At 41.7% G+C, this 13,501-nt stretch overlaps 1 protein-coding gene, 1 long non-coding RNA gene and 1 pseudogene across 3 annotated transcripts in view; 1 reads left to right on the forward strand and 2 right to left on the reverse strand.

Moving 5' to 3' along the window:
- GRAMD2B (GRAM domain containing 2B) overlaps window positions 1-11,515 on the forward strand; it is a 131,266-nt gene extending 119,751 nt beyond the window's left edge. For both annotated transcript variants that reach the window (XM_030317170.1, XM_030317171.1), the window contains exons 9-14: window positions 1,341-1,452; window positions 2,425-2,547; window positions 3,410-3,497; window positions 4,410-4,514; window positions 7,922-8,015; window positions 10,278-11,515. In XM_030317170.1, coding sequence (XP_030173030.1) covers window positions 1,341-1,452; window positions 2,425-2,547; window positions 3,410-3,497; window positions 4,410-4,514; window positions 7,922-8,015; window positions 10,278-10,319 — 564 coding nt within the window. In that variant the 3' untranslated portion in view covers window positions 10,320-11,515. The remainder of the gene's footprint in view (window positions 1-1,340; window positions 1,453-2,424; window positions 2,548-3,409; window positions 3,498-4,409; window positions 4,515-7,921; window positions 8,016-10,277) is intronic.
- Window positions 1,074-9,899, reverse strand: LOC115515381. The gene is made up of 2 exons (XR_003969236.1): window positions 9,207-9,899; window positions 1,074-1,504 (listed from the first exon to the last, which is right to left on the reverse strand). It is a non-coding gene; the product is annotated as an uncharacterized LOC115515381 (long non-coding RNA).
- On the reverse strand, window positions 5,001-5,593 carry LOC115515339 (annotated as a pseudogene).
- Window positions 11,516-13,501: the final 1,986 nt, after the last annotated feature.

Genomic DNA, 13,501 nt, shown 5'->3' on the forward strand with positions numbered 1-13,501 from the left:
ATTGATAGGGAGGGAAAGTGGATTAGTGGTTGCCAAGGGATGGGGGAAGACAGAGAAATTAGGGTGACTGCTAATACATAAAGGGTTTCACTTTGGGGGTGATGGAAATGTTCTGAAATAAGACAGAGGTGATGGCGGCATGACATTGTGATTGTGCTAAACACCACTGAATTGTATGCTTTCAATGATGTCTTTTGTATTACGTGAATTTTTATCTCAGTTTAAAAAAAAAAAACACACCTTGAAAGAAAGTAGGGGAGAGCAAGACAAAAGAAAATGAAATACAATATGATTTGCAACCAACAAACTTGGTTTCAAATCTGGGCTCCACCCAGCTGAGTTATGCCATCAGACAAGCTCTTGAACTGCTGTGGCTCAGTTTCTTCATCCAGTAAAATGCCAACCTCACGATGTGGCTGTGCAGATTGAGTGCAGTCGTCTATGCAAGGAGGTGTGCCTACTATCTAATAGATGATTGTTACACCCAAGAGACTTGAATTTTTCAACTTTCTGCCTCCTATAAATTCGTGCCTGAAATGGAAATGAGTTATTGAAACGATCAAAAGATAGCTAGTATCAGCTGAAAGCATGGTCATTTGCTTACCAGATAAGTCTCTTTATTTAGCAGCGACCTAAATCGTGAAAAGCTCAGCCTAACAGGACCTTCCCCAGGACATTTTAATGACACCTGTTGTGACTCCAGTTCTTAAGCACTTGTGGGGGAAAATGAAACACAAACTAAAACATCCCTGCTTTTTCCCTACTCCTTACCCCTCCATCATTCCTCTGGAATTCAAAAGTAATAGCACTGACTGGGTTTTAAGGGAGTCAGAGAGGGAAGAAAAATAGCCAAAACTTTCCTTTCAGTGTGTAACTTGTTAAAGCCCTTTTCCATTTTGTTTTCCATACCTTTTTTAAACTGTGTTTTAACGAGTACCTTTGCATTTAACATATGTATTTTAGAAAACTTGACATCTTATTTTTTCTCGTATATATGTCCATGTCAATCACTTTTTCTCATTACAACATGCTAAAGAGACCTCTCCAGTTTTATCCTGGAAGCTTTTCAATCATTAGTTCAGCTCTTTTTTTTTCCCCCTAGACATTTGTTGTTTGAAACAAGTTGGCCACTGTTGACAGGATTCTAAATCCCCAGAAAAAATGTGTTTCAGTAACCAGATCCTCTGACCTGTTGGGGGAAATCCCAGTGGTACGGGGTAATCTTCCCTTCTTTTCAGTATTTTATAGGTTAGGCCTAAGTGGAAAGGCCTGGGGGTTCCAGAGGCCTGCCTGTGTAATGAGGGGAATTGGATTTTGTACACTGCCTTGTTTCCCTTCAGGATTTCAACGATGAATTCTCAGATCTGGATGGAGTAGTTCGACAAAGAAGGCAAGACATGGAAGGATACAGCAGTTCTGGTTCCCAGACTCCTGAATCCGAGAACTCTCGAGGTCCGAGAAATTTCTAAAATGTCATGCTCCACAAAACATCCTCATGTCACCCCTTAAAAACAAAGACAAAACCAACAGAAATCAATACCTTGTCAATTAATCAGCAATTAAGAAGGGACTAATTAACAATGGAGAAAGGGGTGCCTGGGTGGCTCAGTCAGTTAAGTGACCAACTCTTGATTTAGGCCCAGGTCATGATCTCATGGTTCATGCGTTTGAGCCCTACATCAGGCTGTGAGCTATCAGGGCGGAGCCTGCTTCGGATTCTCTCCCTCCCTGCCCTTCCTCTCAAAAATAAATAAACTTTTAGAAAAAAAAAAAAATTGACAAGGGACTTTGGAGAAAGGGTAGTCTGAAAGTTTTTGGGGAAAAGAATGGTCTACATGATAAAAATCCATTTCTCTTTATACACAATAAATGTCTCTTTTTTTTAATTTTTTTTGTTTTTTTTAATTTATTTTTGAGACAGAAACAGAGCATGAGCAGGGGACGGGCAGAGAGAGGGGGAGACACAGAATCTGAAGCAGGCTCCAGGCTCTGAGCTGTCAGCACAGAGCCCAACATGGGGCTCAAACTCAAAGAGTATGAGAGCATTACCTGAGCTGAAGTCGGACACTCAGCTGACTGAGCCACCCAGGCACCCCAATAAATATCTCTTAAATCCACATAATATGAGGGTGGTTGAAAGAGAAAAACATAGAATGTTTTCTTCTTATCTCAGTAATACTATTCACTGTTAGAGCTGAATGGTCCCCATGAGTCACTGGGCTAAGGACAGACTGTCTTTATATCATTTTCTTACTTGCTTAAGTATTGGATTTCAATACCTAACCACTGAACCAACTTGTGAGAAGATCAATTTATATTCTTGGCCATTCCACATGTTGTGAGACTGATTTGCTTTGTGGTTGCTCCTGTGTTTTTTAAATGCATTGGGAAGAAAACTCAGCCAGCTCCATTTTGGTTTGATAGATTTCCATGTGACAGAATCCCAAACAGTTCTGAATGTCTCCAAGGGAGAAACAAAACCAACCCGGGCAGATGCCCATGTGAATAGAGTGCCTGAAGGAAAAGCCAAGAGTCTCCCTACACATGGTAAGGAATCAATGTCTTGGGTAAATGGGATAGTGACAGACATCTGCCTGTAACTTTTAAAGGCCCTCTTATTTCACTTTATGACTGCCTTTCATATTCCCTCCTCCCCTTCCTACTGAACATCTATTTCCTTTGCATATTAATTCCTTTATTCATTCAACAAACAGTACCCAGTTCTGTGTCTTACTATGGAGGATACAAAGGTAAATGGCCTTCATGGAGGTCCCTTTGTTATTGTGAATACTTTGAGATTATGATTCCAAAATGGCTGGTAAAACTCAAATTACTGGATTACTTTTTATTTACTAATTATTCTCCTAACTGGTTACCAATTATACTGGTATGAGGGCAAGGACGGTGTCTGTTTTGTTTACCATTCACTCCAGTGCAGCGCTTGACAGAGTGAAGGCTCTCAGTAAGTATATACTGGATGAAACGAGTTGGAAGGAGTTAGAACTACTGGTTAAAAAGACACCTGGAAAGGGGCCCCTGGGTGGCTCAGTCGGTTAAGCATTCGACTCTGGCTCAGGTCATGATCTCACGGTTAGTGAGTTCGAGCCCCACATCCGGCTCTGTGTTGTCAGCATGGAGCCTAATTGGGATCCTCTGTCCCCACTCTCTCTCTCTGCCCCTGCCCCGCTCGTGTCTGTCTGTCTCTCTCTCTCAAAAGTAAGCATTTAAAAAAATAAAAATTAAAAAAAAATTCAAAAGATACCTGGAAGGCTTTACTTCATGTCTTCTCCTATTTCTGTTACCCAGGAATAATTATCTCTTTCAACTATCCCTTCCCCATAGGGATTTTGCTGGATGAAGGAGGTGTGTTATAGTTTTAAAACTGTTCCCTTTTTTTTCTTCCCAACAGGTCAGTCAGAAACCATTGGAATCTTACACAAAGTAAAGCCTCAGACATGTACGACTCTCCACCATATTCTTATTTTTTACGCAATAGTGTAAGTAGATGAATTTATTAGGAATGACTTTAGAAAATGATTCCGCTCTCTAAAAAAAATAATTTCATGGTTGCAAGAACCTTTATAAATCTCAGTTGTCTCTAATGTGATCCAGAGCTTTTCTTTGATAATTTTTGTGTCTTCTTCCAACATTTTTCCCCCCTTAGGCTTAGGTTACATTTTCATATTCATGTCCTTATTTAAATAAATAGAAGGGAGGAAGGAAAACCAAAATGTGCCAGATCCAGCAGAGAACTAAGTTCTGAGTGGATGCCATTCATTAGAAAATTGTTCTGTGAATTATGAAGCATCGTTGGCCTTAGTGTTTATTTTCCCATCTATCCCATGTCCTCTGGATAGAAGCCAAAACAGCTTTAAAATACCATCATCCCCTTCAACGAAAACTCAGGCATTGACTTTTAAAAATTCCCCCTCAGCTTCCAGTTTGTAATCAGTTGTTTTTCTGAAAATAGCCTGACCTAGTTCTAGGCTGTTCCTGACAACCAAGGAGGATGTGCCCAGTTTGGTTTCCAGATAAAGAAGGGAATTTATGAGTCACCAGATAACAAGACTAGGCACTCATTGCCAGGCCCTTCTGGTGAGGGCCACAGCACTGGGAGTAGGACCATGGGCTTGGTAATCCACCTTGGGCATGGCCTTGAGAGATCCTAGTAGGATGGCCATTGTTTGTCAATTGAGGAAGCTGGGCCAGAGAATTTTAAATCTCTTTCTAGCTCTCAAGTTTTCTGACCAGCATCAGCCTGTTGGAAAAAAGACCTTTTTCAAGTCTCTTTGGCAAGTTCATTTTGGAGAATATCTTGCCTCAAATGTCCAACACTGGCTCTGAGTTGATTGCTTTATGGACATCAAGTTCATTAACCTATTGAGAATTTCTCTTTTATCCCTTTCCAGTGTCTGTGCACTAATCATCTCGACCTTCTACATGAGATACAGAATTAATACTCTGGAGGAGAGGCTGGGGTCACTAACCTCCACTGTGGACATTCATCATAATGAGTAAGACAATCCCCTCTGGTGCTATCACCTGCTTGCTCTTGAGACTAGCATAATGTTTGACTGGCATTTACCATCCTTAGCAAACACGAATTAAGTCTACATTCTGTATGCGACATTTTCTGAAATGTGTATGTGGGAAGCAAAGACGTAGGTGGGAGGGTCCCCAAAATGAATGCTGTGCCTCTGAACCATTCTTAGGTTGATAAGGCAAGAAACAAGCCTGATTTTACATTATCTTGTTCTATTATCCTAAGACTCAATTGTGACCTTGGCCTGTTGATTAACCTATACCAGCAAAACTTACCTTAGTAAAATGGCAGTGGGTGAAGACCTTGATAGGAAAGAAGCAGTTCAAGTACCTCAGCTCACTTTTCATGTATTAATTCTTTATACGAACTCCTATAGTTACGAAACTTTTGACCACTATGAAGATCCATGTGACTAGTAATTAGCCGAATGCATCTGTGAAGATTTTCCTTCACAGTGTTTTTTTGGGGTTTTTTGTTTTGTTTTTTTGACTGGACTAACTGGCCTTATTGGGGAAAGCCAGGACTACAGTGGACTTAAGAACTGGCATCGGGGCCCTTCTTTTTGCCAAAGGTGGGCACAACGTTGACAAAGTGCCTGTTGTATACTGCATTCACCGCTTGGCTTGGCCTGTCCTCTTTTTCTCCTCTTTGGCCAACCTGGGAGTGTGCCCTCTTACTTTCCCAGCATGGGTCCGGGAACCATGGACTTTATCTCCAAGCATGTGGCCAGCTACATCCAAGGTGGTCGGAGCCTCTTCTCCATACTGACCCAGGGTACCTCATCCTCTAGGGCCGTGCCTGCCAGGGGCACAACTTGATCTTCTGGAGCGATGCCCTCTAGCCAGCCTACGTGAGGCTTGCTTTGAGCGACTTTCTCCTAGCCCTCACCTCAAGGGGGGTGTAGCTCCTGGGCATGGACAAAGAGGTGCATGTCAGTGACTCAACCACAGCCATCGCAGCCACTACCATGAAGACGGTATCCCCATCAGTCATTTTTGACAGGTCTGACCTAATTAAACCTATTTAGACCTAGAGCTCTTTCCTTTACATCCATTCATGTAAGGATTTTGATGCATTACCTAAAAAAGTAAAATAAACTACTCTGTATTAGAAAGCATACTTTTAGCCCAAGTTCTGGAAGTAGAGATACTCGTTTACAGAGTTTGTACCATGCGCTAGAGACTCTACTGTGTCTTACAGTTTGTTTTACAGTTTGTAGTAAAATCACGATTCAAATGCAAGTCTGTATGACTACACAGAGGATAGGCTTTCCAGCCCACCGATGGCTTGGTTGTGAGGTACAGCGTAGGACCTGGGTCAGGCTATTTTGACTGTGCTTCAGAATCATCTGGATGGCTTGTTACAACAGATGTCAGGGCCCATCTCCAGAGTTTCTGAGGCACTAGATAGGAGAGCCTGAGAACTTGCATTTCTGTCAATTCCCAGCTGATGCTGATGGTGCCAGCCTGGGTCTATAATTGGAGGACTATTATGCTGTATCATTCTGGGTACAAACAACTTTGTGCTCAAACAACTACCTAAAGTCTGAGTAGTAGTTGACACAGACGCTGGCGTATAGATTCTTTTGGACATGTGTGTATGTAGTGTATGTGTGTGTGTATATATGTATATATATATACTATATATATATATAGTATAAATATATGTGTATATATATATATACTATATATATAGTGTATATATATGTATATATCTATACTATATATATAGTATATATATATGTATATATATATATATATTCTTTAGGTTCTGCATTACTGGTTATATATATATATATATTTAAACCAGTAATGCAGAACCTAAAGAATAGTCTGAAATAGTGCATACCCTTACTCAAATTGTTAACATACTTAGTCTGCAAAAATCTAGTGTTACTTCCTAGTTCACTGTCATATACAAGGTTGTTTTTTTGTTTGTTTTTTTAGGAAAGTGTTACCTCATGTCCTATTATCATTTCACTAACTTGGTGATGATGAGGGGGAAATGCCACTAACAAGGGCAAATGGAATATTTCATTCCACTATTTAAATAATCAAGTCAGGAAGAAGTACAATCTGAAAAATAATCACTTACAGGAAAAATCACAACGATTATTTATGACATGAGACCAGGAATACCCATGACGGGAAAAATTTGTTCATAAAGTACTTTTACAGGACCTGAGCTTCCCCCGTATCTTTCTTACTCCAAGGTGCTCCAGCCACGCTGCCCGATAGCTAAATCCCTATTTGTACTTGGATTGTTTAGTTGGACCATTCCTTTTACCAGCTTCACTAGTATATTAATAGCCTGTACACTGTCAGAATTTCATGTTGATGGGTCAGTCTTCTGGATCGCAGTTCCCTCATCTAAACACTGAAACATTCCAATTCAGCCTCCTTTTTTGAGATATAAGATTTTGATGGTAGGGATCAAGGGTAAAGAAAAAACTGCTTTAGTACTAGTAAACACAAAAACATCTGATGGCTCTGTTAATATTTACATGATCATAATTTACCAAGTAAATCACCATCTGAAATTTACCATATGAAAAACTGATCCTGTGTAAAATAGACCCATCATTGCCATCTAAAAACTTAATATCTAAAAGTAAATTACAATCAAGCAACACGGAGAAGTTCTAGACCCCTGTTCTAAACCTTAATGTAAAAATCCAATAAACGCCTTCAGAGCATAATGTACATACATCTCCAGGATAATGTACATATCTCTTAATTTCCTACAGTTTTAGCTGGTAGATGACCCCAGTGGACCCTGGGGAAGAGAAGAGCCCACGCCATAAACGGTTCAAGTGGTAAACACTGACTCCATCTGTTACAAGACCACAGCGGTTACATTGGCACAGCAAGTCTCAAAAACAGAATTGCTAAAGTCTCAAGCTTCAAAAGCAATCAATTTGATTAAGGACATTCCTAAACATTCTGCAAGTTCTAGTGTAAATGGCTCCTCCTCCCGTTAAAAAAAAAAAAAAAAAAAATGCCTGTGACTGAGGAGAGCAATAATTCTTGCAAATTTCTGCAGTAGTGGGGATGGAGAGGACATTAGAGGTTAACAAAAGAGGTCTTAGAAGCCATGTGCTTGAGCAGAATTGCCTGATTTTTGTCTGGAAGCCAAGGCACAACACAGCCACCTCAACAAAAACAGCTTAAGAGACTTCCAGCTGAGCTTTTAAGATACAGTCCCCTCAACACCCAGTCTGGACTTAACATCAGAAAGGCCCTGCAGTAATCTTCACAAGTTAAAGGCTCACTGTCTACTACTGTAACCTGATTTTCTGTTCAAATAAATTTGTGTTCACTCCACTTCTTCCCTTGCCACTCCCACCTGCCCACAGCGTTTTTCTTTTTGTTCTTACAGAGAGACAGCACCATCCGGCCTGGGGTCACAAGTCCAATTAAACGTGGAGGTCCTCTGCCAAGAGCTTACAGCTAACATAATGAAATTAGAAAAGGTGACTCATTTATTTCCTGTGTTGGGGTGGTAGCGGTGGTGACTGTTGATGGCCACAGAGCAGGGGCGACGCACTTAAAACACTTCCAGGGTGCAGCAAGCAGCCTAAATGGCCAAACCCAGCCAGGGGACTGCATGGTAAATGTGAAAGAATATTTTTTATTTCCACAAAGACCTAGGTCTCAATCTCATTTTCCCTGTTGGCCTATCTTTTGCTTTTCCTCCCTAGAAATATTTCATCCTAGGGGTGCCTGGGTGGCTCAACCCGTTAAGTGTCCGACCCTTGGTTTTGGCTCAGGTCATGATCTCATGGTTCGTGGGTTCAAGCCCCATGCCGGGCTGTGCGCTGACAGTGCAGAGCCTACTTGGGATTCTCTGTTTCCCTCTCTCTCTCTCTGCCCGTGCCCTGCTCTCCCTCTCTCAAAATAAATTAACTTTCGAGAGTAAATCAATAAAACATTAGTTGCTGAGAAGCGGAGGTAGTTTTTTGGTTTTGTGATGAAATGCTTACAAGTGTTTGGCTTCCATGCTGACCTAGAGGATGGGATGGTGTGAATTCTCTGGTTTGTTCACTCTGGCATACAGTGGTATTCTTGGACCAGAAGCACACACCAAATCCCGCTGCCCCCTTCTTGTGCCAGGCCTGGCTAGGGCACCACATGCTGTAAGAAGGGACACAGAAACAGGAGAGCCTGTCCACAACAGGCAGACCAGTGGCCATGTCTCATGCATGGCTTCCGCTAGAGCGATGCAGCACAACCTGGCGGTGAAATAGCAGCTATCCCCCTGGTTTGAGTTTCTTTGTAGGTGTGTTTTATATATTTTGGTTATAACTCCTTTGTTTCATTTCTTTTTCTACCTTCCCACTCTTGCTTTTCTGTTTACCTTGGGTCCTGCGGGGTAGGTAGGAAAGATAGGGAGTAGGAATGAGAGAATGAAGGCAATGCCTTTCATCAGTAATGAAATAAATATATTTTTTTTAATATTTATTTTTGAGAGAACGAGAGAGAGACTGAGCACGAGAAAGGGAGGGGCAGAGAGAGGGGGAGACACAGAATCCGAAGCAGGCTCCAGCTCTGAGCTGTCAGCACAGAGCCCGATGTGGGGCTCGAACTCACGAGCTGTGAGATCATGACCTGAGCCAGAGTTGGATCCTTAACCGGCGGAGCCACACAGGTGCACCAGTACGTACCTTCTTAGTGCTGCCAATGGCATTAGTGATGGAGCAGTGAAGAGACAGACCTGTGTTCTTATCCGTCCTCTGCTACTTCCTGTCTGTGTAGCTGGTCTTGTTTCGTGGTGTCTCCACATCATATGTGAAATTTTCTCTGTGTGGTTAAGGTGAGCACACATGAAGTTCGGGGCACACGCATTCTAGATCCTTCCCTCTTTGCCTACAGGACGTTGCAGACTGTTCCACAAAAACATACACATATCCTCTTTCTTTTGTCCCATGGGGTTCCCCACTGCCATCACACTGTTGCTCGTTGAGAATTCCTTGCTCAGAAATCTTCCAAGTTCGCCTACTCAGTAGACCTCTACCAAGCACATTTTTAATGCCCAACACTGAACTGTAGTCTCGAGATCCAAAGACTGTCATGGACCCTTCATCTGTGGCATTCAGTCATCTGGGAAATGTGTAATATCTGGTAGGAGTATTAAACATTGATGATTTGAATCAGACACCACATGATACACAGGCTCTTTAAGGATCAGTTTCCCACTCTCTCTGCATTTAGGTCACACTTGGTGTGTCCTGTGCTTTGGTTCTTTTTCTTCCATCAGACTTGTCTTGGTCATTCCTGACATTTTATTGCAGTGCCATTCTTTCTTTTTTTAGCACTTTTTTTTTCACTTTAAAGTGGATTATCAACAGAGTTTTATTCCACTTAAAAGCATTTGCCTGATTTAAATTGAACCCATGGGTAGCTTTTTATTCCAGGTAGAATCGATTCCTCTCAGAATTATGTACGCCATGGCAGATAGGCCCTTGATATATTCCATTCTGGGTTTTATTTTATGTTTATTTTTGAAAGAGAGACAGAGAATGAGCGGGGGAGGGTCAGAGAGAGAGAGAGAGGGAGACACAGAGTCTGAAGCAGGCTCCAGGCTCTGAGCTGTCAGCACAGAGCCCGACTTGGGGCCTGAACCCAAGAACCGTGAGATCATGACCTGAGCCGAAGTCGGACGCTTAACCGACTGAGACACCCAGGCGCCCCTCCATTCTCTTTAATAACAGGAACTTCTCTCTTACTATTTTAAGATACAAAACAACCTACAGAAGCTGCTTGAGAATGGTGATTGAAGGACCACATTGTTCGGGCCAACATGATACCTCGTGCTTCCCTTTGAAGAAAGTGTTCGTTCCCCCAGTCATTGTGGTGGAGCGCTCCCTGCTGGCCAGAGGAGCGAGCTGATGGGCATCCGTAGCCATGTGTGCACTTGGAGGTCTCCAGCTCAGGAAAGGGGGGAACAGAAATAATTTTGGTTCCTGTGCAATAAACATGGACCCTGTCTGAGGAAGTTTTCAGTGCTTCTTCCTCAAGAAAACAGACCCATCTCTGGAGGTCTCAGGAAGGGCCTTGGTGGACACCCTCTCGGATGATTGTGGTTCCACAGTTAACTTGACTGTCAGCAAACACACTCCACTCCATGCCTTTTCGGTCCTTTCCCTGCCCCTTTTCTCTCCTGTACACCCCTCTGAACCAACCTTCAAAGTAAGGAATAGATCATGTGCCAATAAACTTGATACGATCCTTACAAGAATTAGCCAGAACTCTCCAAAACAGCAAGAAATAGCTCTAATGGACAGACTCGCCTCAAGCAACACCAACATGTTTTTCTTTTCCCCCCTCCTGCTGTTCTGTTCTGCTTTAAATCACCTGTGTATCTTCTCAATCGAGTACTGGCAAGAATATCACAGAGCAGATTAAACTATCCCACGTGTGTTGTGTTTTGTTCAACTAACACTTGACTGGTCAGCACCCACCCCAGATCCAGAAACTGTGACACATGCGACTCAAGTACTAAATTAAGCTTACTCTGCAACCAAAACTAATCTTTAAACCAAAAAGTACCATAGTGCTTTGATACTGGATGAAAAACACTGAACTTTTAAATGGACAGGTGAACTATGTTACTTTTGAAACAGGATGTCCATAGTGAACGCTGAAGCCCATTTGAGCATGACAAGTGCATGCTTCTCCCTCTTGCTGACGAAAATAAAGAAGTAACTGGTGGTTTACTAACTTCTGTTTCCCATATGAGTTGGCTGGTTTTTATTAATAATTATTTAGGTACCATAAGATCTGTAATATAAATGATACTCTTTCTATCGGCAATGTGTTTTATAATCATTTCTATGAAATGTATTTTGTTTGATCAGATAAGCTAATAAATGAATTAGTTACAACAATTGGATTTGTTAGCCTCCTGTACAACTGTGCCTGGTGCACCCCGGCTTTTAATAAAAACTCGTTGGTTAAACTGCCCTGCTAATAACACTGTGTTCTGTCAGTTCGTAAACTCTTGTAACATAAGCATAACGTAACATAAGCATAAGACAATATGCTTTTTTTTTTTTTTTTTGAACTGCTTCTCCCCTCTTCTTTACTGCTTCCAACTCAGTGGTACTTCGTGCCTCCCAAGCATTCAGTCCACAACTCAAAAAGGATTTAAATTCTGGGGTTGCAATGATACAGCGGGAAGAAGATGAAATCAGGAAAATAATGCCTGATGTCTGGGTCCACGTTTTATGAGTTGTGTGACCTTGAGTTTTTTGGCCATTTCCCCCCATTTTATTTATGTGACCAAAACTACCAACAAAACGTGTGTCACTGTGAGTATTCAATGTGATGATTGTTTCTACAGCACATCACAGTGTCACGCAAGTAGTACAGTCTCAGACCAGGTGCCATATTCGTTATTTTCAGCAGTGTTTTCATGTCTGACATTCCAGTCATATAAAAGTTCTAGGTCCATAGTTTATAGTCAAGGGGTGCCTGGCCGGCTCAGTCGGTAAAGCACGTGACTCTGGATCTGAGGGTTGTGGCTTGGAGCCCCACATTGGGTGTAGAGGTTACACAAAAATAAAATCTTAAAAAAAAAAAAAAGTTTATAATGAAAACCCACTAGGGATTCAAGAATGAGTAAGCCACCTATACAGAGAAATTTTACGGGTATGAAAAGCCCTTAAAAGGTTCAAATTTCACAGTGAAGCAAACCATCAAAACTAAAAAAGCAACCTATTGAATGGGAAAAGATATTTGCAAATGACATAAATGATAAAGCGTATCCAAAATATATATAGAACTGCTACAACTCAATACCCAAAAAACTAATAATCCAGTTGAAAAATGGGCAGAAGACATGAACAGGTGTTTCTCCAGAGAAGACCTACAGGTGGCCAACAGACACATGAAAAGATGCTCAACATGACTTGCCAGGGAAAAGCAGATCAAAACCACAATAAGAAAATACCTCACAGGGCACCTGGGTGGCTCAGTCCATTAACCATGTTCGACTCTTGATTTCAACTCAAGTCATGATGTCACGGTTCGAGCTGCGCATGGAGCTCTGTGCTGTCAGCTTGGGATTCTCTCTCTCCCTCTCTCTCTCTGCCCCTCCCCTGCTCATTCTGTCTCTCTCTCTCTCTCTCTCTCTCTCTCTCTGTGTCTCTCTCTCAAAAATAAACTTTAAAAAGTTCTTTAGAAAACACCTCACATCTGTCAGAATGGCTAAAATCAAACACATAGGAAACAAAAGTTGGCAAGGATGGGGAGAAAGAGGAACGCTTGTGCACTGTTGAGGGGAACGCAAACTGATGCAGCCACTCTGGAAAACGTTAACAGGTTCCTTAAGAAGTTAAAAATACAACTAGCCTACAATCCAGGAATCACACTACTAGGTATTCTCTCCCAAAATACAGAAACACTAATTCAAAGGAATACACGCACCCCTGTTTATAGCAGCATTATTTACAATAGCCAAATTATGGAAGCAGCCCAAGTGTCCATTGATAGATGGATGGATGGTATATATACACAATAGAATATTATTTAGTCATAAAATGAAATCTTGTCATTTGCAAAGACATGGGTGGAGCTACAAAGTATAATCTGAGTGAAATAAGTCAGATATAAAGAACTCACCAAACTCCACACCCAAAAAACAAATAATCCAGTGAAGAAATGGGCAGAAAACATGAATAGACACTTCTCTAAAGATGACATCCAGATGGCCAACAGGCACATGAAAAGATGCTCAACGTTGCTCCTCCTCCAGAAAATACAAATCAAAACCACACTGAGATACCACCTCACGCCAGTCAGAGTGGCTAAAATGAACAAATCAGGAGACTATAGATGCTGGAGAGGATGTGGAGAAACGGGAACCCTCTTGCACTGTTGGTGGGAATGCAAACTGGTGCAGCCACTCTGGAAAACAGTGTGGAGGTTCCTCAAAACATTAAAAATAGACCTACCCTAT

Source organism: Lynx canadensis, chromosome A1 (assembly GCF_007474595.2).
Source record: "Lynx canadensis isolate LIC74 chromosome A1, mLynCan4.pri.v2, whole genome shotgun sequence".
NCBI classification, from domain to species: Eukaryota; Metazoa; Chordata; class Mammalia; order Carnivora; family Felidae; genus Lynx; species Lynx canadensis.